Source organism: Anomaloglossus baeobatrachus, chromosome 3, assembly GCF_048569485.1.
Source record: "Anomaloglossus baeobatrachus isolate aAnoBae1 chromosome 3, aAnoBae1.hap1, whole genome shotgun sequence".
NCBI lineage: Eukaryota > Metazoa > Chordata > Amphibia > Anura > Aromobatidae > Anomaloglossus > Anomaloglossus baeobatrachus.
This window is the reverse complement of record NC_134355.1, coordinates 531,119,915-531,145,325: the sequence shown is the minus strand read 5'-3', so window position 1 is coordinate 531,145,325 and position 25,411 is coordinate 531,119,915. Positions and strand designations below refer to the sequence as shown.

Below are 25,411 nucleotides of genomic sequence, written 5' to 3'. Positions count from 1 at the left end.
TTCGTCTTTCCTGGGGTGTCACACGTAGCGATGTGTGCTGCCTCAGGAACGACGAACAACCTGCGTCCAACAGCAGCAACGACATTTGGGAAATGGAGAAAGTGTCAACAATCAACAATTTGGTGAGTATTTTACATCGTTAGTGGTTGCTCGTACGTGTCACACGCAACGACGTCAGTAACGAGGCCGGATGTGCGTCACGAATTCCGTGACCCCAACGACATCTCGTTAGCGATGTCGTTGCGTGTAAAACCCCTTTTACTCAGTAAAGTACCAGTCCTTAATATAGCTAACATAATACAACCAAGAGTAAATAGCTCATATGGCGATCATCCTGACATTGATAATGTCAAGGGAGAAGAGTTCCACATTTCCCAAACTTTGTTATATTTCTCAGGGCAACTTTTATTCTGATACACCGTCTGTTCATAGGGAAGCATTGCGTTTACTAGTTCTATCCATGCCCGTTTGGTCGAGGGGGAGCTGCCCATCCAACGCAGGGCAATAAGCTTCGTGCCATAAAAAGGGATTCCCGCAGAAAAATTTAATGGTGATGAGACCAAGTGGCCTCATCCAAAATAAGCAATAAATTTCGTTCAACTTCACAATTGTGCTCCACTTGTTGATTCTTTACAATAATATTCAAATTTTTTATCTTTATGTTTGAAGCCTGAAATATGGGAAAAGGTTGAAAAATTCAATGGGGCCAAATACTTTTGCAAGGCGCTGTATATAGACAAAGGAAATCAGCCCTTTCGGGCCCTGAGACCGAAGTATTCCTATTAAAGGAAAAGCAGAAATTAGAGAGGTCCCATGTGTACGTCTCAAGTGATGCTGAATCGCCGTTCTGAGCTGCAAATATCTAAATAAATGACATCTAGCCACATTAAACCTGGACTGGACCTGTTCAAAGGATAATAAAACATTTTGGTCATACAGTTAGGTCCAGAATATTTGGACAGTGACACAAGTTTTGTTATTTTAGCTGTTTACAAAAACATGTTCAGAAATGCAATTATATATATAATATGGGCTGAAAGTGCACACTCCCAGCTGCAATATGAGAGTTTTCACATCCAAATCGGAGAAAGGGTTTAGGAATCATAGCTCTGTAATGCATAGCCTCCTCTTTTTCAAGGGACCAAAAGTAATTGGACAAGGGACTCTAAGGGCTGCAATTAACTCTGAAGGCGTCTCCCTCGTTAACCTGTAATCAATGAAGTAGTTAAAAGGTCTGGGGTTGATTACAGGTGTGTGGTTTTGCATTTGGAAGCTGTTTCTGTGACCAGACAACATGCGGTCTAAGGAACTCTCAATTGAGGTGAAACAGAACATCCTGAGGCTGAAAAAAAAGAAAAAATCCATCAGAGAGATAGCAGACATGCTTGGAGTAGCAAAATCAACAGTCGGGTACATTCTGAGAAAAAAGGAATTGACTGGTGAGCTTGGGAACTCAAAAAGGCCTGGGCGTCCACGGATGACAACAGTGGTGGATGATCGCCGCATACTTTCTTTGTTGAAGAAGAACCCGTTCACAACATCAACTGAAGTCCAGAACACTCTCAGTGAAGTAGGTGTATCTGTCTCTAAGTCAACAGTAAAGAGAAGACTCCATGAAAGTAAATACAAAGGGTTCACATCTAGATGCAAACCATTCATCAATTCCAAAAATAGACAGGCCAGAGTTAAATTTGCTGAAAAACACCTCATGAAGCCAGCTCAGTTCTGGAAAAGTATTCTATGGACAGATGAGACAAAGATCAACCTGTACCAGAATGATGGGAAGAAAAAAGTTTGGAGAAGAAAGGGAACGGCACATGATCCAAGGCACACCACATCCTCTGTAAAACATGGTGGAGGCAACGTGATGGCATGGGCATGCATGGCTTTCAATGGCACTGGGTCACTTGTGTTTGTTGATGACATAACAGCAGACAAGAGTAGCCGGATGAATTCTGAAGTGTACCAGGATATACTTTCAGCCCAGATTCAGCAAAATGGCGCAAATTTGATCGGACGGCGCTTCATAGTACAGATGGACAATGACACCAAGCATACAGCCAAAGCTACCCAGGAGTTCATGAGTGCAAAAAAGTAGAACATTCTGCAATGGCCAAGTCAATCACCAGATCTTAACCCAATTGAGCATGCATTTCACTTTGCTCAAATCCAGACTTAAGACGGAAAGATCCACAAACAAGCAAGACCTGAAGGCTGCGGCTGTAAAGGCCTGGCAAAGCATTAAGAAGGAGGAAACCCAGCGTTTGGTGATGTCCATGGGTTCCAGACTTAAGGCAGTGATTGCCTCCAAAGGATTCGCAACAAAATATTGAAAATAAAAATATTTTGTTTGGGTTTGGTTTATTTGTCCAATTACTTTTGACCTCCTAAAATGTGGAGTGTTTGTATAGAAATGTGTACAATTCCTACAATTTCTATCAGATATTTTTGTTCAAACCTTCAAATTAAACGTTACAATCTGCACTTGAATTCTGTTGTAGAGGTTTCATTTCAAATCCAATGTGGTGGCATGCAGAGCCCAACTCGCGAAAATTGTGTCACTGTCCAAATATTTCTGGACCTAACTGTATATCTCACCAAGAGAGGAAACACCATGTGAACTCCAGAATGCGGAGGATAGGTGGTCTATCAGGGTGGGAAAAAAACATTTTGCCATTGGAGCACTTTGGTTATGTGACCAGAAAAGTGCTCGACTTATTTAGCCTGTCTCCATACGTGCCGCACCAGTCTATGAAGGAGCAGTAATCTGCGCGGTCCCAGTTCCTCTACTTCAAGGAGGCCAAGTAGACAACTCATCCTCGCTGCATGAGCTAGATGGCTCTCGGAGTTAGGCAGTAGAGAGCCAGGCATGCATGAAAATATTGCCTTTAACTGATGTGCTAAATAGTAATAAATAAAATCTGGTAACACCGCCACCTCAATTTTTTTGACTTATGCAAGGTGGTCAGTTTTAATTTGGGTCTCGTATTGCTCCACACGAACCCGGTTATTAACGTATTTAGGGACGAGAAGAAAGATTTAGGGACTATGTTGAAGAAAATAGCTGAGTTTGGGACGCAATATCATCTTTATTAGATTAATACGTCCTGGGACTGATAAGGGAAGCTCACTCCATAGTAGAATTTTTTTCTTAGTCAGTTCCAAGAGAGGGTGTATTATGGATGGGAGGTCTTGCTTCCTATCCTTTTGTATGTTGATTTCCAGATATTTAAAACTTGAGACAAAAACGCAAAGGGGATAGGGCCTCTAGATGTGGCGTGGGACCATGGGAGAGGGACATCAAATTGTTTTTATCTCAGTTGATGCCTAGTTCAGCAATTACCTACAGCAAATAGAGGGCAGCAGTTCTAAACAGCCCAGGCCAAGGAACCAATGCACTAGCAGGATGCAGCAAGATCCCCAATAAGGTGGAGGCATCACAGGTGCAAAAGAAGCAAATTCCTGTAAGTAATGCTGAGTTGTTGGAGGAAATTTTTATCCCTGTTTTTGTTGCTTTTTCATATTTATATATCAGTGTAGGGACCCACCTGCATGAGGACCCGTGACGTTGGTTGTGGGGAACCGTATTCTGGCCATAATACCATCTAATATCTATATATATTTATATATTTTTTTTGTACATAACATATTATACATGATGCAGTAACAGTGTATAGTAGAGGTTCTTACCTTGTGAAAAGTCAAAACAACTATAATAACAAAGAGTAATTCCCTTTGTGCAGTGGGCTTAGACCCACTTTAGGCATTACTATATCTGTTGAAAGGGTATTCTATCTATTTTTTCTTATGAAGAGGTTAACCCATGAGGCTATGTTTACATCACATTTTATCATATGATCATTGTCTCCATTGAGGCCTATGTCTGAAGAGCTGGAAAACAGGATTTGCCATATGCACTGATGGTGTCACAGGTGACAAACAGTCATGTGGTTTTTGGTTATAGAAGGTCACAGCGTTTGGCTGCTCAAAATGCTCCCTGACTTTCTATTGTTCCTGCTGTTATTATTCATTGTAATAGGTAGCTTTCCTGCTGGCTTTTCATATCTCCCCCTTTTGGACTCAGCAGGAGCTCGACTTCCATCCAACTGCTGATCATGAGTATTCTCTTCCTGAACTGATGCTGATGATGTTATTCAGTTAATTCTAGCTCTGGTTGCAAGCAGGTAGCTTGTGCTCATCTGTGGTATTATTGCTGAAGCTTACTGAACTCCTGCCTGAGTCATCTGTGGATAAGTAGTACATGCTTTTTCATTGTGTGCCCCCTTGTGTCTTCTGTAGTGTTTTGTGAGTTGATGAAGAGCTCATCCAACCCGTTCCCTATTTAGGCTCTAGCACGAAGGATACCTATGGTCAGGTATCCGGCTCTGCGCATAGGTGCAGAACCTATCGAGGGTGGTGAGGGACCCCAGGGACCAACTGTCGGTTTGGTCAGGGGACACCATCTCCCCCTTGCCTAGATGCAGGGGTCCCCTTACCTTACCTTTCTCCCCCGCTTGGTACGTCTTCGTGCCTAGTGTGACAGATGGGTCCATTGATTGTAATAATGGAGAAAGAGTAGCCATGTAACCATGTGCTCTGTTGGGACATAATTTGAATACATATATACCTACTTGAGGCGGGCTTTGAGACATGCTTGGCTGCATTTGGAGGCCACCACAAGAAGTGGAGAATAGATATAATTGGATTGGTCAAACCAGATTAATTGGCTGTGGTACTGACACATTTAAAGGGTGGTATGAGTTCTGGATGCATTGAGGTACATGAACAATTTTCATCTCACAGTATTCATTGAGGGTCCAGGGTGCAATGGTCCACTGTCCCTATTATGCCATTTGCAATTAGACCTCTCGCCCTACATAGTCCTCAGAAAGTGACTATCGTAACGTCCAAGGGTAATACCAAACTACCCCATTTTACTAAGTGTTAATATTACCTCAAAGAGGTGGTTTACTACTTAGGAGTACTGGCCTTATCGATATAATGTGCAGAAACAAAGCTTCTCTCAAATATCTTGTGTTGTCAATAGCGCCTCTGAGCAGCGCTATTGCGGACTACTCATACCCATTACATGACCCCCGGGCTCCATGGCCTCTCAGATCTGGTGACGTTACGTCAACTGAGGCGGGCCCCAGTCTGTCTGAGTAACTAGGCTGTGGGCTGAGTTTCACTGCACATCACAGCCCAGCATCACAGCCCAGCATCGCTGCTGCTTATGGTGCTCTGCAGTGAAGGAGAGAGCGTACGAGATGCTGGGCTGTGACTTGCGGTGAAACTCAGCCCACAGCCTAATCACTCAGGAACACTGGGGCCGGCCTCAGTTGACGTGACATCACCGGATCTGAGGGGTCACGGAGCCCTGGGGTCACGTGATGGGGATCAATGATCCGCAATAGCGCCACTCAGAGGCACTATTGCCAACATAAGGTATTTGAGAGAAGCCTTGTTTCTGCACATTATATCGATGTGGCCAGTACACATGTATTTACTGCATGAAGAAAGGTGGAAGAAATGACCCACAATATGCAGGACATACACATTCCTGGCTCCACTAAATCTCACATACAGCCACCTAAGGAGCGCCTTAGTGATAATAACATACAGTATGGGATGATACATATTTCATTTTTCTTTGATTTTATTCTCAGAATGCTGCATAATAATCTTTGGATCAGTTTAATGAAGTCTAATAGCAATATCGATCAGTCTTACCATGATGGATAGTTCCTAGTAAATACTTTTTCATAACTACATTTTCAGAGCTGTAAATTTCCCTGAAATGTGCACTCATTCTCTTCTGTCGTCCTTGAAGTTGCACATATTTAATATTATTTTTTCTTTTTGAATATAAGTTGTGAAAAAACCCTCTGCATTTTGAGTATGTTCACAGTGCAGATATGACTATTAAAGTATCAGCAAAGTGAATGAAATCTTATCAGATCTGTATGGATTCCTCCCAAACTGTACTTGCGGGTTTTAAATCTGCAGTTTTTCAGTTTATACGGCACATTCATACCTTTAGCAATGCATATGGGGAAATCCATGACTAAATCTGCACAAATAACATCTGTTACAAAATCTACACGTAGAACATGAAGTTTTTGGGGTAAAGTATGTCTCTTTTTTTCTAGTTTTGTAACATCCTCTCTCTAGGAGTACTGCAACATGCCCCACGGCTTGATTCCAACTCTCGCAAGCTGTGCCCTGAGGGCATGTTATTATTTGGTGGTTGTACAGCAGCTTTTGGCAAGCTCAAGCTTAGTATGCATTATCAGTGGTGTGAAAGTCCATAAGGGATGAATGGGAGTGAGCATTTAGTGGTTTGTTGGTTAAAAGGAACCTGTTATCTGAATCATGCTGCCCAGAATTTGAGCAGATCAAGTCAGACACTAGCTGTATTATTGCTGCAGTGTTTCAGAGAACACCTACTTTGAAAAGCCGGACAGGGACTATACAGCTCGGATGACTTGTCTGAGGCAGGTCCCCGGCGGCTTCTCCCTGCCCCACTCTTCGTGACTTACAGGGGACATGTTATGGGGGGACTGGCTGATTACGATAAAGGTGGTGAATATCCCAATCACCAGTCGGGGTCCACCGTGCAGTGATTTTAAATTGCTGCCCGAAGGTCAGGCAGATAATACAGAGCTGAGTGTCTCTGAAATAGAGCCTGACCCAAGTTAAACGTCACTTGGATCAAGAAAACTGTGAACCCTGCTAAACCTACAGGGCCCACACACTGAGACTATGACTCCTGTTAGCAGCACATGGAGTCCAGGTAATGACTGTCCATGCACATAGGGGGCGCACCTGAACAGTGGGCACAGCAGACACAGCCCAGTTAACGCCACTGGGCTGCTAGAGCAAGTCTGGAATGGTAGGAGGGGAAGCGGAACAACTGACCCTACCGTGCCTCATCGCGGATCTTGGTGCAACGGGCACCGGATGCCTAACCCTGCCTACCGCTTCCAGTACTAGTGGCTCTAGCCGCAATGTGGCTCTATGCATAGGTGTGCATGTATGAATGAATGAAGACTGTGCACCATGGTGCACTCTCCTTACTCTTTTAACACCTAGAGTTCGCCCCAAACCCAGTGCAAACCACAATGGCGCCTCCAGGGGCAAATAGCTGAGTGCCACATCATCAGTGACGTCAACAGCGCCTATCCGGAACTGCCACATCACTGATGATACAAGCGCAGCACCGCCCAAAACACACTACTAGTCATCGTCTGATGACCAATGATGGGGTGCCAGGTCATAGGGGTGGGCCTCCGCGAGCCAGTCCGGAGTGGCCACATCATCAGGGCACCTGATGCCATCTGGCCTATCAGGACTTGCCACCCCACAGAAATGCCCAGTGAAGTCCTCACTGGACTTAGTCTCAGATGACGCACTAAGTGCCTGAGCATGCTCATTAGCCTGAACAACAGACTTAAGGGTGCTTTACACGCTGCGACATCGCTAGCGATCTCCTTAGCGATGTAACACGCCAGATCGCACATACGATTTGCCGAGATCGCACATGTGACCGGTACTACAAAAATGACCTATATGCAATCTCGGCAAATCTTATCTGCGATGTGGCGTGCCACATCGCTAACGAGATCGCTAGCGATGTCGCAGCTTGTAAACCACCCTTTAACCTCAGAAATAAGACTATCAGGCTGAGCGTGCAAGTAGGCACAACGTGTAGTATGAAAGAAGAAAACTTATTCAGCTCACCCCAATGACTGCGCTCCAGGACTTAGCAGGGTGCACGCGGACCACTGGACATGCAGGTCCAGAATGTGAAGTCAGAAGGAGAGGGAGGAAGGACCCAGCACCAATTCCAAAATAATAAAATTCAAAAACCTTATTGGGTCATTTAAAAACTATATTACAAAAAGTTCCATGATGAACGCCAAAGCATGGGTGATTGACGTGTTTCAGACTAGATAAATAAAAACACAGTCCTTAATTATAAGCCATGATTAAGGACTGTGTTTTTATTTATCTAGTCCGAAACGCGTCATGGAACTTTTTGTAATATAGTTTTCAAATGACCCAATAAAGTTTTTGGGTTTTATTATTTTGGAATTGGTGCTGGGTCCTTCCTCCCTCTCCTTCTGACTTCAGTAGGCACAACACAGGACTTGCACACAGCACAAAGTCCAAGCACCTGGGCAAAGAGGCTTTTCGCACTAAGTGTGTGAGCATGCTCAGTTGCCTGAACTGAGAACTTAGCCTCAGGAATAGTACTAACAGGCTGAGCATGCTCATTAGGTGAAACACTGGACATAGGCTCAGGCTGGGGCAAATTGGCACATGCATGCACCCTAGCCGCCTCTCCCCACTTAGACGTAGAGGAATAAGTGCCCAGCTGGACGAACTGAGGAATGGCCAAAAACAGCGGCAGGCTCCTGGGTGTAGCAGGAACCACAGCAGGCTGTTTGCGGCGCCGGTGGCGCCGATTTGTAGCATGACATCCCATATACGTGTCTAGGGAACGACCTGTTAGTCTAAAAGAGTGGGTTAAGGAGGATACGCCGGGGACCAGGCTTGAAACTAGTCAGCCGAGAAGCATGGTCCTTAGACAGCTTTACAAAGTATGTTTTCTCTGAATCACAGTATTTCAAAGTAACACATACAAGTGCAATTCCTGCTACCTGTGATTCAAGCAGTAGAAATCAAATGACTGGTTTCCTTTAACTTTCACATGTTTAACGGGGGCTTAAAGTGCTCATTACAGGTGACTGAGGGTCACGCCGCTAAAGTCATAAACTTTCTAGCTCAAAAATCAAGTTGCAGAAGTGGCGATGGAATGGCATTAGTGAGGTATTTGTCCCCGGACCTTGCACAATCTTCCAGCTTGGATGGCTCTGATCATGTTGAAACCAATGACAACAAGTATACTCAGCTTTTCACTGCACATTTACAAGATAAAGTGGAAGATAATTTGTGAAGGTTTTCTCAAGTACGAGAATATTAATGCTTTTGTATAAAGCATTCCATCTTTTTATACAAGAGCATTAATATTGAAAGATCCTTTTACAGGCTGAAAGGATTCATTATTGTATCTTCAGTGTTGAAGTGTTATTTCTTTAGAAATGCAAATACACATCTACAGATACCTGCTTGATTAATCATGTTAAGTGTTTGATAATAAGAAATGAGTAGATCAGCATCTGAAGAGAACAATGTTTCTCATGGTATAATAATGACTATAACTATGGTATTAATATTATTAATGCTAAGCCTTAAAGGGATTTTCCCACAAACAATGTTCATTTTAAAATTTATTTTAATCAATAGATCTTATAATACTAATAATTTCCACAATTGGATGTGTTTAAAAAAACAAAAGTTCCTGTGCTGAGATAATCTTATATATGTGCCGCTGCTATGTACTGTGTAATGGCCGTGTCTCACTGTACAGGAACATGATCTGATCATACCATATTTCCTAGGCATGGGAGGAATTAATAAAAATACAAACATTACAGCACAGGATCGCAAATTATTCTTTCTATAAGGTAAAATATTTACTAAAAACAGGCAGGGAAATGTTTCACCTCAAAAAAAGAATCTGGAAGAAAGCAGTGGAAAAATCCAGCTGGACTCCAAAGGGATAAATAAAAATGCTTCTTTATTTATATCAACTCGATTAAAAATATATATCCATTTCTCAAGTAAAGACACCGGCTTGTTCACACTGATGCATGGCAGATGTATACTACTACGCGTTTCGGCGGAACGCCTTCCTCAGGTCATGACCTTGAGAAATGGATATATATTTTTAATCGAGTTGATATAAATAAAGAAGCATTTTTATTTATCCCTTTGGAGTCCAGCTGGATTTTTCCACTGCTTTCTTCCATTATCTTCTCGGCTTGCTGCCGTAATCTGTGCCGGACCAAAGGGGACTAACAGGAGGATATATTCAGGCTTGTCTCTGCAGTGGTGAGCGGTTTTGTTCCTTTTTTGTACTTGAAAAAAAGAATCTGATACGATCCCATACTGTGCTATCTGTGTACTCTCTTTTTTACTTCCTCCCCTGCCCAGGAGATGTGGTGTGATCAGACCATGTTCCTGTACGGTCAGACACGGCCATTACACAGTACATAGCAGGGACACATATATAACATTATCTTAGCACAGGAACATTTAACATGTATCAATTATTATTATTCCAAAATCTATTGATTAAAATCAACTTTTAAATTAATTTTGTTCATGGGAAAACCCCTTTAAGGCTGCTTTCACACATCCGGTTTTTGCTGTGCGGCACAATCCGGTTCTTTGCAGAAAAAACGGAACCGTTTTTTTTTTTGCCGCCGGTTGCGTTTTTTCCTCATAGACTTTCATTAGTGCCGGATTGTGCCGCATGGCCTTGCGTTCGGTCCGGTTTTTGACGGATGCGGCATATTTAGTCCATGCGGCGGCCGGATGGAACATTGCCTGGCACGTTTTTTTGTCCGGCAAAAAATACTGCATCGTGCCGCATCCGGCCGATGCAGCGCTTTTTCCAATGCATGCCTATGGATGCTGAATGTGGCGCGATGTGGCAAAAACCGCATCCGGCCGCCGCATGCGGTTTTTTGCACTGCGCATGCTCAGTAGCGTGCCGCATCCGTCAAAAAACGGACGGGCCGCATGGAAAAACTTCTGCAACGGATTCGGTTTTTTCACCACATCCGTTGCATATGTTTTTGAGCCGGATTGTGCCGCTCAGCACAAACCGGATGTGTGAAAGCAGCCTAAGTGTAACTACTGTGTCAGACTTCGTCCTGTGTGTTTAGCATAAATGTAGAAAGCGCCTCATTTCCAATACTGTTGAAAATAACATTATATCAGATCTGATATGTGTCAGACACCTAGATACGTGACAGATCCCATTGACTATATTGGGGCTTGGCTGGTTTTCATCATGGTGTCCATCCGTTGACAATCTGTCTTCCAAATGTCCCAAACAGTCTGAAGAAGTCTTAATTGGAGAAAATACCTTTACTCCAGACCTCTAAAATCCGATCCAGGAACCTCCTGTAAAATTATTTTCTCTGAAGCCTTCTTCAAACTGTTTTCCAGCATGATGGAGCACCATGTCACCTGGAAAACTTGATAGTTAGGTGGCTTAGTGAACAAATCATTCATATGTTGGGTAAATGGCGAGGAAACTTCCAGATCTCAATTCTATTGTGAATCTGTTGTCCATTCTCAAAAAGAGAGTGGACAAACAAAAAAAATAAATTAAAATAAACTTCAAGCACTAATTAGACAAGAATAGGTTGTCATCAGTCAGGATTCAACCTAGAAGCTGATATTGAACTGCCAGAGCGAATTGCGGAAGTTTAAAAAAATAAGGGACAACCCTGGACATATTCCGTCTTTGCGTAGACTTGATGTCAGTAAAAGCTTAACATTTTATGAAATGCTTGTTATTGGACTTCAGTAACCATAGACTCATCTGACCAAAAGATCTAAAAACACTGAAGTAGCAAACTGTCTCAACTTTTGGCCACAACTGTACTCTACTGTAAGTGGTGAACTCTCTTGTCTGTATAACTCGTGCTTATTTATGTTGTTTAACACATTACATGCAAAAATCATTGATTGAAGGAGAAGAATATTGACATCACCATATTGAAAGCTATTACTCCAGACATGTACCTTTAAGCGAACCTGTCAGGTGCAATATGCACCCAGAACCACGAGCAGTTCTGGGTGTATATTGCTAATCCCTGCCTAACCGTCCCTGTATCTAGTAGCATAGATAAAGAGATCTTTAGAAAAAGTATTTGTAAAGATCTTTACTCTTCCGCTAATGAGCACAGGGACTAGTACCGAGGGTGTTTGTTCCCTTAGCTACTCTGCCCACACAGCATGGTAGCACGCCCTTGTGGGCGTACTAACATGCTAATGAATTGAATACGTAGCGATGACGCACATACCTCACTGTTCATGGTGGCTGGCGGAGGAGGGATGTGCACTGGGCATGATCCGGAGTACCTCACTGACGTCGGGAACCTTTAGTGCACATCATCAGAAGCCTCGGGCACTTGGGATCATGCGCACTGCACACTCATTTTCCACCGGCCGACATGAACAGTGAGGTATGTGCAGCGTCGCTGCGTATTCATTAGCATGTTAGTACACCCACAGGGCGTGCTGCCATGCTTTGTGGGCCGACTAGCTAAGGGAAGCAATGCCCTTGGGATTAATCCCCTCACTCAGTAGCATAAGATAACAGAGACAATTGTAGAAAAGGGTTTCTATACCGCGCCAATGATCACAAGTCTGGATGTCAGATTAATGTGGCTTTATTGTAGCATGGGTCTACGTGTTTCAGGAGCTCTGCCCCCTTGTTATTAAGACTGTCAGGGTAGTAGTAAAGGCAGTGGTATCCACCACTGTGCTGCATAGTGGTGGATACCACTGCCTTTACTACTACCCTGACAGTCTTAATAACAAGGCGGCAGAGCTCCTGAAACGCGTAGACCTATGCTACAATAAAGCCACATTAATCTGACATCCAGACTTGTGATCATTGGCGCGGTATAGAAACCCTTTTCTACAATTGTCTCTGTTATCAGCTACTCTGGGTTGCCGCTGCCTGGATCCATATCTACATGCGAATACAGTAGTTGTGACTTTCACAACTACAGTTGGTGAGTATTATTGCTCCCCCTTCCGTTGCCCTGTGCCTATAAGGGTAAGACCCTATTGCGCTTTATTTTCCACAGCTCTTCTTCTTATTTCAGTAGCATAAGATAAAAGCTCTTTAGAAATACGTTTTCTAAAGATCTCTTTATCTATGCTAGTGTATACAGGGACGGTTAGGCAGGGATTAGCAATATACACCCAGAACTGCTCGTCGTTCTGCGTGCATAGTGTACCTGATAGGTTAGGTTCCCTTTAAACTTCCTTTGGTCAAGGTACTTGTGGCTTTACATTCTGGAGAGACAATCCATAATGTCATCTATAGTCATGTCATGTCAAAGTGAATGGCAAGGGATTGTGTCAGAAAGACTAGAATGGTTGAGGCTCATGGAGGCTGATGGGGAAGATGGTGGGGTCTAAAGCAAAATTTAAAAAAATTACGGTTGATTACTTTTTAATATGGGTGTCTTTTCAGGGGCTGTCTTATACTTTGAAAACCATTTGAATGAGTTATGGGATATTATCCAAGTGAAAATGTGGATTTTTCATCTCATTTTTCATCTGTTCTCACCAGCTCCATCTAATATGACCATGGTTTCTGTGCCATGCTTTGTGTGAGGAGGCTTTGCGCAGTCTGGAAACCCTCCAGACGTAAATATAGTGAAGCTGGCATCTGTTGGAAATGGCACATGTTATTGAGAAAAATTCCCCGAAACAGATGTTCAGCTTTTATTGCTGCATCGTAATTTGGGTTTTGAAGTTTGGCCCATGCATCCATTAAATCTTTGGATGGCATGAAACTCAATTTCAGCTCTGCATTAGGATAGTGCTTGATTGTTTTTGGCTTGGGTCATTCTTACCCCTCTCAGTATGAAATAATAAAATTACAAGTTGTAGTCTTCCCATCTGGGCCTGGTTCTCCTCTGCCCCAGCAGTTAATTATGCCGATGCCCTTACTGACCTTGTGTCCAATTTCCCGTCTAGTTTCTTTCTACTTTCACCTTTCTTTGTCCTTCTGGTTACTCTATCTGCCATTGCCTATTGCTTTCTTCTTTTCATGTTTTATACAAATTCTTCGTTTATTAGCTTTTCAATCATATACCACAATAAATACTAAACAGAAGCAAGTAGCACAAAGCCCTCCATTGTGTAAAATCTAGAAGACGAGAGAGATTTCTCCAATATGAAACAGATTTACCTCGCTCTGTACTAGAAGGCTGCGCATTGTAGCTAATATGAGACAGTAACAGAATGACTGACAGCAAGAGCAAAAATAAAAAGGTAACAAGTGCAATATAAGTAGTGGGGAGGTAATAAAAAGGGTCGATATTTGGGAGCTTTTTTATACATCAACTGTAACTACAGATCATATTCTTTTTTTCCTTCTGGTTTAGATATTTTTAGTGTATAAAAGTTATTTCATAGATTTAAAGAGGCAATAGTAGAGGTTATGTGTCTTGTTTATATACAAAAGTAAAGGAGAGAATTCAAAGTTAACTGTTAATAAAAGTAATAAATACAATAGATCAGTAGAAAAGTTCACCACACACTTTGATTTCATTTGCAAATATAAAAGTTTTTTTTTTTTTTTTTACAAAATCCTGATGGGCTTGGAAGGTGCAGGGACAGTGCGAAACATTGATATGATGTTTCGACCCACAAGACAAAACAATCACTGATCTCGGGGAGACCAGCCAGAGAAAACACTGCCGGCAGCCAGCAAAGGCGCTCAACACAGTGAAATCCTAGGTTTTGACCTGAACAGTGTCCATTTTTATTTGTCTACAACAAGTCTGTACAAATAAAAATACTTATGTTTGAAAATTAAATCAAAGTGTGCGGTGAACTTTTCTACTGATGTTTTATGGAATAATATTTCCCGTCTTCCAGCACCTCAGCGCTCTGCAACTATACTTCTTCTGCAAATGCAATAGAGGCACGTCTCCAACATATCCGCGCACTGAAAACTACAACTACTGTAATGAATAGATACTGTGTAAGGCTATGTGCCCACGTAGCGTATTTTCATGCAGTTACGCTGCGTTCTGCACCGCAGCGTAACTGCATGCGTCCTGCGTCCCCAGCACAATCTATGAAGATTGTGCCTAATCCATGCCCACGTGGTGTATTAGAATGCAGCGCTTCGCCTCAAGCTTGAACTTCCACCAATCAACTGTTCCTGATGCCACCGGCCAGAACTACTTTTTTGCGGAGCTGCACAACACGGTTCCATCAAATGTCATTATATTGGCAGTGGCCAGATACTGCACGTACACTGAACCGACTAGAGCAGGGGTGGGCAATTAATTTTCCCATGAGGCCGCATGAGAAATTGGGATGGATTGGTTTAGAGGGCCGGACTAATATACTAATATAATTAACTCAGTTCTACCCAATATACTACATCACTACACCCCCTCCATATACTACACCTGTAATAAACTGCCCCACTACACCCCCTATATACTACACCTGTAATAAACTACACCACTGCACCCCCATATACACCTGTATTATACTACACCACTATATAGTACACCTGTAATATACTACACCACTATATACTACACCTGTAATATACATCACTACACTCCTATATACTACACCTGTAATATACATCACTACATCCCTATATAATACATCTGTAATATACATCACTACACTCCTATATACTGCACCTGTAATATACATCACTACACTCCTATATACTGCACCTGTAATATACATCACTACACTCCTATATACTGCACCTGTAATATACATCACTACACTCCTATATACTGCACCTGTAATATACATCACTACACTCCTATATACTACACCTGTAATATACTACACCACTACATACTACACCTGTAATATACTACACCACTATATACACCTGTAATATACATCACTACACTCCTATATACTACACCTGTAATATACATCACTACACTCCTATATACTGCACCTGTAATATACATCACTACAATCCTATATACTGCACCTGTAATATACATCACTACACCCCTATATACTATACCTGTAATATACTACACCCCCCCATATACACCTGTATTATACTACACCACTATATACTACACCTGTAATAAAACTACATCACTACACCCCATGTACTACACCACTATATACTACACCACTATATACACAACACCATATACTACACCTGTAAAACTACACCACTACACCCCCAGTTTAGTCACCAGTCCCCCCCCATTGTGCCCTCCTCAGCTTTTTAGTGACTACTTACCTCTCCCTTGTTATTGTCCCGTCCTCATGCACCTCCATACAGGCCCCCCCGCTGAGCTGCTCCTTCTGTTGTACGGGCCCTGGCTGTGCCGATGCTCTTCTCCGAGGGGCCCCTGCCGCTGCTTCTCTTCAGGCCCCCGCTGTGCCGCTCTTCTCCTGCCGGGCTCGAACTTTCGAAATGACACACACAACGCAGTACTGACAACGTCAGAGCGCGCGCGTGTGTCACAGAGAAAGTGCCGGCAGGGAACAGAGTGTGCGGAGCTGCAGGATCTCTCCCTGTCCAGCACGCTGCAGCCCGGCTCCACTGCACCAGCTGAAGATGGGCGGGCCGGTCACAGAGAGTAGGCGGGCCGGATGTGGCCCGCGGGCTGCCCCTTGCCCAGGTCTGGACTAGAGGATAGATGTGCAGTTTCTGGCCAGTCACTATACATTTGATGAGGCTGTACTGTACAGCTCTGTAACTAAGTAGTTCTGGCCATGGCCCTGTGAAGAACTGATCAGCGAGGGTGCTTGGTGTCCAAACAAAAAAATCATTGATTTCGGCTGTGCAGCATCTTGTGTAAATGGAATTCACACTGCGGAGAACCATGGCAGCCTATGTGCCCTGAGCAATATATCACTGACTAAAGTGATCTTTCTACACTTATAATCTATACACATATTTGTGGAATTTTCCATTAATTTGTATTATAACATTTCATCTATTTCATTTACCAAAGTAATCTTTTGTAAAACTATAAATTAATTTCTGACGGCTCTGGGGTTTGTTTTCTTTAGTTCCGTTATGGAATTTCTTCCCGTGTTTTAAGTCGTCTTACTGTCACCTCTTGAAAACGTCTCTGCTTTTGTGAAAATACCTGTAATTAGTTGCAGTATTTTTTCTGAGAATAAAATATGCTATATTTATCTACATTTTATTTGTAATTTAAATGAACTTTACAGGAACTAAAAATGTCAGGCTTAATGTTTAACCTGTGCATAATTCCTGACATTAACATTTATAGAGCAGAGCAAAACGCACAGTCAAGTGTCCTTTTCTTGCCTCATTAACATCTCGTTAGCAGCATGGGCCATTGCACATGATAGTGCTATTATGGAAACAGACATCCAGGATAATTCAGCCCCAGTCGCTCTCTATGAGGGCTACGCTGTGATTAACGACTGTTGAAGTTGGCGCCATTAAACCTTAGGAACTTGGGTTAGTGAACCTAAACCAAATGGGAATTTATTTAGGAATGTAAAATTGTTGAAAATTGAAGGACAAGTGGGCAGAGGTTGTCAGGAACTGTGCACAGAGCCACACTTTTTACAGGCGGGTTTAATCTTCATTTGACTGATTTATTGAATATTAGTTCATGAATGTGACTACATCAAGGTCTTGGCTTGTCATCACAGAATGGCCACTGGCGGGGATCCAGCCGTGATATATTTCCATTGCTGTAATTCTCCTTGTCATGGTGTAATTATAAAAATAATTGCTTTGTTTTGGGTTTTTTTTTCAGTAACTGTTCTGGCAATTTTCCATGAATTACATGTGGATACCGATCTGTACACCCTGCTTTTTGGAGAGAGTGTCCTCAACGATGCTGTTGCTATCGTCCTCACATAGTAAGTAACGCGCGCTCTGCATATTTTTACTCTAATTTCTTTTCACTCATCATTTGAAAACTATACATAGGGTGAAATAGATGTAAGGACTCGGCTGGAGCTTGTGTGTTGTACCCATCATTGTGTGGGCTACCAAAAATGTCCTGATTAGTGATGGACAGACTCTCAGATAAACAGGACCGGCAGGTCTAACCGAGTTAAAAAAAACAACAAACAAAACGGTTCCCGCCAAGGATTGATCCAAGTTATCTGGCCAGATGCTGGTCCCATATATGTCTATAGGAACCAGAATCAATCAATTAAAAATGGTGGTAGAAGGAATAGCGGGATAGGCGCAAGCGCTTCATACTTACCGAGGCTCTGGAACAGCTGTAACTGCTTCCAGGCCACTCATTCAGTTCCTGGCCTGCTCATTTACCTTCATGCATATACACTGTTTTCCCCACCCACCGGCGTCTGTGATTGCTTGCAGCCAGGCGCGCACCCACCGTGAGTGTTAGCTGACTGCTTCTAATCTCAGAGGCTGTTTGCATCTATCGTGGTATAAAAATAAATAAAACATTTGGCGTAGGGTCCCCCCGTATTATGATGCCCAGCACAGATAAAGCATATGGTTAGAGACTGCAGCCCCCAGCTGTGCACCTATCTTGGCTGTGTGCCTATCTTGGCTGTGTATCAAAATTAGAGGAACCGCATGCATCTTGTTTTTTTGTTTGTTAAAAAAAAAAAAAAAGCGTGTGGTCCCCCTTAATTTTGATACCCAGCCATGATAAAGCCCAACAGCTGTGGGCTGGTATTCTCATGCTGGGGAGCCCCATGCTTATTGAGCCCCCCAAGCCTAAAAATAGCAACCTGCAGCCGCCCAGGATTGTCGCATCCATTAAATACAAAATGATTGTAAGCTCCATGTGAATGGTAACAATCTCTGTATAGCACTGCTGTGGTGCCCCTATATAAACACCTAGCATTAAATATACTATTGTTTGCACAGCTCCCCTGGGCACTTCTACAAGTAGGTTTTGTAATTTCTTTACACTTTAGAAAAAATGTCACCTTTTTTTGTTTTCTATGCTGAAATCCACATTAAATCCAGTGACAATCCACATACCACACACCTAAATGTTCACATTTTGCTAAAAACCTTCACTTGGATTTTTGTGCACATCAGAGAGAAACTCCGTTGACAGAGCACAACCATGGTATAAATTCATGTGTCAGTCAATTGTGTGTTGGGTAAATACATTTACTGGTTATTTCTAAATGCTTTTCATGATTTGTTTTTACTTTAACGCTATCACTGTTTTCGGGTCGTTTGTGACCTTAACATGTTTTCTTCTCCTTGTGGGAAACAAAAGCTTTTTTATCCTGATGCAGCTTGATTAATAATTGCAGTCGATCTCCTTATTACCAGTGTTGCTTACCCGTTGTGTACAGTAAAGTGCATTTACATTGGTCGATAATATCTGATCTACAATGCACTCAAAAATAAGCAAAGCCCTTGTTCATTCTCATTTTTTTGTGCATTTTCTGCCACAAAATGCATATTTTGGTGCAGAAAATTGTTAAACCTTGCTTTGCCTATGCTAATTAGACCGGTGACTAGCCCTTTTTTGATGTTATCACGCCCCTGTGAGAGTGATAACATGATTTCCACAAGCTGACGTTACCACCAGTTCCTGGAAATCTTGCGCATGCGCAGCTCATTTCCGCCCCTTCAGTGTGCCTTTGAAGCTGGCTGTACACTTCCTGGCTTCATTAGGCGCACTGCGCATAAAAGGAAGTTCAGAAGTCAAGTATGTGAGCCATCTTCTGAACTTCCGGTCATGCGTGATGCACCTAATGAAGCCAGTAAGTGTCCACCCTACTTTCTGAGGCACACTGATATCAGCAAATTCGCTGCGCGCATGCGCAAGATTTGTAGGAGCTACATTGACGCCAGTTCATGAAACTCATGTAATCACATTCACAAGGGTGTGATCACATGGAAAAAGGGCCTACTAGTCAGTGGAACTAATGCCCCTGCAACTAGTCACCAGTCTAATCAGCATAGGGACAGCGAGATTTATAGCGAGTAGCTTTTTTTAAATATATTAGCAAATCGCATTATACAGGGATGGTTAGGGAGGGAATTTGGGTATATAGCCATAAATGCTGCTGGGTTGGAGAGAATAAGGGACCTGACAGGTTCCCCTTAAGTAATGGACTCTAGTGTCATTTTAACAAAGACACTAGGCCGCCATTACTGTGGCAATGGCAGCCTGGCACGATATTTTAAAAAAGAAAAGGGGGCATACCATAGAGGACGCAGAAGGAGAGATATACACCGAGGACCTGACCCACAAAGGCTTGCCCCTGATACACATGTCAATCAAAGGAGCAGTGCATGTCTGGAACTTAGATTAAAGATATTTCAGCAATCAAGCATCCGATCATTCAACAAAAGGTATGCTTAGATTTAGCATCTTAGTGCTAGCATCACACTGCCTTTACTTTATATAGCAAAATCCATGTGGTTGGTTCCCTTTAAAGCTTACGATTTGGTGAAGCTCTTCCTTTAAAAGAAAAGAAATTAAATGAAAAACATAAACTGCCAGGAACTAAAGTTTTCTCAATCATAAAAACAGATAAAGTACATTTAGTGATACAGCTGGTGAGATTACAATGGTCCAGAGCTTCGGGCCTTTGCCCAAGAAGGGCAGCATTCATTCAGTGCCAGGCCGGCCGGTGCCAGCATTTAATGCGCCTGCATTGGAAATGAGTAAACAAAATATCTGCTTGTTAAGTTCTCCTAAAAACCAGAAATGATTCTCCTTCTCTGCAAACCTTCTATAAGGTAATGAAGACTGATGCTCTATAAAGTGCAGCTCCCGGAACAATTGATAGAGCTAATATGTAGTGACTTTATAAATGTAGAACACAGAATGCGACTTATATGTAGGTGGTTAATGCAACTAAAGCTCTAAAATGTATCAATTTACATAATCAGACGAAAAACACTTTAAAGAAACAAACGTAATCTCTGCCTGTTAAGTAGCGGCTCTTATCGAAGGTGCAGCAGAGGTTGTAATCCGCAAAACTCCCCAATTCTTTTTACTTGTGATACCATTAATCAAATGCCACTGGTAAAACGAATACAACCACTGAGAGTAATGATGGGTAAAAGTTGTCCAGGGGTGTAACAAGTATTCCTTTGAATGTAATTAGTCTTTTTTTATTTTTTTTCTAACTGTGATCAAGAGAAAAATCCTGTTTAATGAATGTATTCACCTTCCTCTATTCTGGGTTTAAAAGGGCTCGTTCTCTGTCCTTTACCTTCCCACATACAAATGTCAGATCTCTCTGTCCATGTGTACAGTGAGGGATCTGTCTGGCTGAATAATAACCTGCCTAATTTATGTTAATTTGGTTCCTACAATTAGTATTTAAGAAGCATTTCAGCCTTACTGAAGATAAGAAGGAAAGTCACTGGTGGCCATATAGTGCTCTCCTTGTCTGCAAGCAAATAAAGGTTAATTTTGTAGAGAAAATATGAGTCACAGTTAAGAGGTAGACTGTATATTTTTTCTTTAATTTATTTTCAATAATTTTCTAAGCAAAAACAAGTCCATGAATGTCCATGTAAAGGATATTGGCAGGAAAATACATCTAGAAGTACAGTATTAAGGAGGTTGTACACTACCTTAACACTGATGGCCTATCCTTATCTGTCTGATCAGCAGAAGTCCACTACCTGGCACCCCTGACTATCAGCTGTTCTCGATGCCGGTGCGTCAGCAGGCAGCCGTAAATACTCAGTTCCAGAGTTTCCTCATCTTCTGATAGCGGTGGCAGGCAGGTACTGCCCATCCGCCTTCTATTGATTTGATTAGCAGGTGAATGTGCAGTACCCGGCTGTGGCCACTGTCAGTTGACGGGTTAGCTCCGGCACTGAGCATTTCTGGTTGCCTGATGCTGCCACCAGCACCGAGAACAGCTGATCTTCAGGGGTGCAGGGTACCGATTAGACATTGATTATCTATCCTAAGGTTTTATCCCGTTTGACCTCGCCCCGTTTTCCTGACATTCCTCCTGCCTGCTGATTCTGTACCTCGCCTGACATCTTGGTTTTGACCTCAGCCTGTTTTCTGGACATTCCTCCTGCCTTCCGATTTTGTACCTTGCTGACTTCCTGGTTTTGACTCTGCCTGGTGACTATCCCGGTCTCTGGACTGTAGCCTTTCCATAGGCAGCGAACTCTTGGACCTTGCAGTAAATCCAGATGCATGTATAGGGGTTAAAGGGTGTCAGGGTACCTCGGGATCCTGCTTAGTGGGCGGCTTGCCCTAGTCGGTTCGGGTTAACCATTTTGTGTCTGTGGTCCCGGACTGCCGTTACATGGTGTTATGGAATGTTCTCACTAAGAACATTCAATAATTTTTCAACTGGCTAACACGGTACCAAAACCTTTTCATGGTGTTATGGAAAACTGTCTCCTGCATCGAAAAAAGGAAAATAAAAATAACAACCATATTTTTATTTATCTATTTATTTCTTAAAAAAAATACAAGTTTGGTACCACTGTAATCATAGAAGAGGGGGAAAAAACAAAAGCACAAAAATGAAAAGTAATCCCAGTGAAAAGGGGTTACGATGAGCAATCTGGAAACATGTTTGCTTCAACATTGTATTAATGCCAGTACAATCCAAACATTTTTTGGGTTTGACTAAAATTTGGATTTCTGTTATATGTAAATAAATAAATAAATAAATAAATAAATCTAAGTTCAGCTGCTGGGATACTGTCATGCATTGTTCGGTTCCAGACTCATTAGGTGTCACGACGGCACCGGGCTTTGTTCACTCTGCAGAGCCTGATAGGCAACCTGATGTCTCCTTGTTGTTTAGCCAGATCTGGGTGTCGGCTGTTTTATGTGCCTCAGTCCTGCAGGAGTTAACTCCTCTCTGTTAGGAGCTCAGATTGCTAATTACCAATCCCAGCAGTCTCCTTCCTATATATAAGATACTGGATCATGCTACTCAGTGCTGATGATAGCTTCAGCTTGTGCAGCAATTCCGGTCTTATAGTGATGATCCAATTTTGGTGATCTTTGGTGTGCTTATTGTGCTGTATGAAAGTTTCCTGGTTATCTGTGTACTTCCTCCCTTTTATGACATTTTCCCCCTATGGACGTATAATCGCTCCTTTGTGTTTAATTGCCATGTATACGAGTTTTGATTTTCCACCTGTTTGTGTTTAGTTGTGGGGTTTGTGACTACTGTCCCAGCTCACCCCATGGGTGGAGGAGGGGTAGGGAAGTTACACCAGGGCTTGGACAGGAGTTTGGATTATGCTGGTGACTCAGACCTCACTACCATCAAGTGTACCTCTGAGCTGAGGGACAGCACAGGGCTCCCAGTCTGATGGTCAGCCATGGTGTCCCTGTCAAGTCATCCCATCACTGTGACAGATACCTTAATGGTTTTAAGTAGGTCACTGTAAAGTCACCTGGCAGTTCTTAACATTGTTTGGGCACCCACTACCAGAAAGTTTTTGACACTGTTTTGAAGAAATAACAAGATAAAAAAAGTCCAGTGCCAATGAAAAGGATAGATTGTAAATGTAGAAGTTACATTTTCTCATTAGTATGACAGGGAAGACACTATCAGTAATCCGTTCTTATTGCATTCCTTCCCCAGACAAATACCAGGAGGATAAACTGATTATTTTTAAGAACAAACATATTTTTCCCTATCTGAATGCAGTTTACTTGGCTTCACAAAGTATTCATATCCTCTTACGGAAAGGTTGTTCTTCTTTGTTTCCTTTTTGAAATGAATAGAAGAATTGAAGCCTTCCGCTGTTTGGCTCCAGCTATGCATTTGATATCCATTACAAGAGACTTGTGTTTTCTGCATTACCTGTGCCTAATGTTCAGCTCACTATAGAATATATTCATTTTAAGAAGTTGTCTGAGCAGCAAAGGACGTGAAACGCTGCTGTTCCTGTTCCACTTTATGACTTTGTCTCAGATGATTTGTTTTCCGATGTATGTTGTTATTGAATTACTGTAGTGGGAACGGCCTGGTGGGTCCAGATATTGCACCAGGATTTCATCTTTTCTTACTGTGTAAAGCTGATAGCAGGGTAAATGTTTTCTATTCAATAGTTCAGAAACCTGTAGTTGAGATTCTCACCATTAGGACTCATTAAAACATCAGTATTTTTGTGTCACGTTGTGACTATCGAGGTTCTACCATGAATAAGGGAAGCCCATCCAGTGCTGCACAAACAGAGTATCCTGGGGTCATGTTACCATGGTGGGCCCTAGTGCTAGGGAGAGGGGTCACAACCTTAAATCACCTATAGCTGATCCCAGCACTCCCTAATGTCCCTATATTGGTTCTTTCACCCTGTTGCCAATCACATGCCTAGGCCCTTGCTTGCCCTGAACTCATAGTGAGAAGGCCAGTGAGAGCACTAGTCTTACCACTGCAGTAATCAAACACAAGGGTAGGTAGACAGACACAGGGAAATAGACAAAAAGATATAACAAAAGTACACTGCTGCAGCCAGATACCAAGGTTGCAGTCAACATGGTCCCAAACAGCAGAGCTACAGCAGCAAAGCTTCAGCACCTCTTAAAGACTTCCTCCCTCCAATGTGGTCAGAACAGAATGCAAACTTTATTTCCGGCATCAGGTGAAGGATCATGTGTCTATTAAAATGAGATGTGAGTAGTCACAAACCGGCTGCAAGTAGGAGAAACTAACCAGGAGCTACAAGCAAGAAAAATATTAACCCTTACTGCACCAACAAAAAGCAAATACATTTAATATACAGAGCCTCGCAAATTAATGTGGAGCTCAGATCCCAGAACGGTCACAAATATCACAAGTTCAGAAGACATTCGTGACATTTTGCATCAGTGTTTGTATTAGTGTAACTTACAGACAAAGCCATAATGGAAAGATTGACACCTGTTCTGTGTTTTGAAGTGTCCTGGTTTTGGCAAATACTGATGAAATACTGATCAAAAATACTGATGTGTGAATGAGGCCTTAGGACCCATTTAGGGAGGCCAGTAATCATGAACTATAATCAAGTAGAGATAAGCAGATCACTTTGCGCAGCCCCAGTCCACAGTCCAGGTCTCTGCTTTCTGGTCATGGACAGGAGCTGTACGAACATCCTGAGCTTTCCTGCTCTCTGATTCAGCATTTGATTCGCTAGCCTGGCATTACGTCATCTGTGTGGCACGCAGGTTAAGTTTCGTTATCCTTGCTAATTATAAGACTAACTTGAGATCCCAGAGGGTAAGGAAATTTGCACAGCTTCTGTATATGACCGGAATGAACTGACCTAGACCATGGAGTGGTGTTTGTGCAAAGTGATCTTATATTTATAATCGAGAACTCGTTTGCAGATTTTTGGCCTATCTAAACAGGCCAGCAATTACCCAACAAAAAAGGAAAATTCTTGTTCTTTGAGTGATTGGATCGATCATACTAATAATAATAAAATCATCATTCTAGGCTGAACATGGGTCTTTGCAAACAGAAGATGTGCTGCCAATAACACGTTTTATTCATACAGGACATTATTATTAACATCACATATTATTCATGTTAGCCTGTCTAAACAGGTCATTAAAAAGAAGCATATTGGTTTTGTTAATGGTCGTGGTCAGCCTAAATGTAGTCTTTAGGCCCTCATTACACATTAGATAGCAGTCTGCAGTTTCTCCCTTATATTGGAGCGCTTGCTCAGCTGAGTGCTCCTGTGCTCCGAGAGCTTCTGCCAGACATCTTTGGTGGCAGCTTATTTCAAGAGAAACAAAAGAATCGTCTGTCCAAAATAAAACATGCCAGATCCTTGACTTCCCAGACGATCATTTTAAGTGTCCGGACAATCATC

The 25,411-nt window shown here is 42.4% G+C and overlaps 1 protein-coding gene across 1 annotated transcript in view; it reads left to right on the top strand.

Moving 5' to 3' along the window:
* SLC9A9 (solute carrier family 9 member A9) overlaps positions 1-25,411 on the top strand; it is a 1,094,760-nt gene that overhangs the window by 232,542 nt on the left and 836,807 nt on the right. The window contains exon 6 of the mRNA XM_075340787.1: positions 17,412-17,517. Coding sequence (XP_075196902.1) covers positions 17,412-17,517 — 106 coding nt within the window. The remainder of the gene's footprint in view (positions 1-17,411; positions 17,518-25,411) is intronic.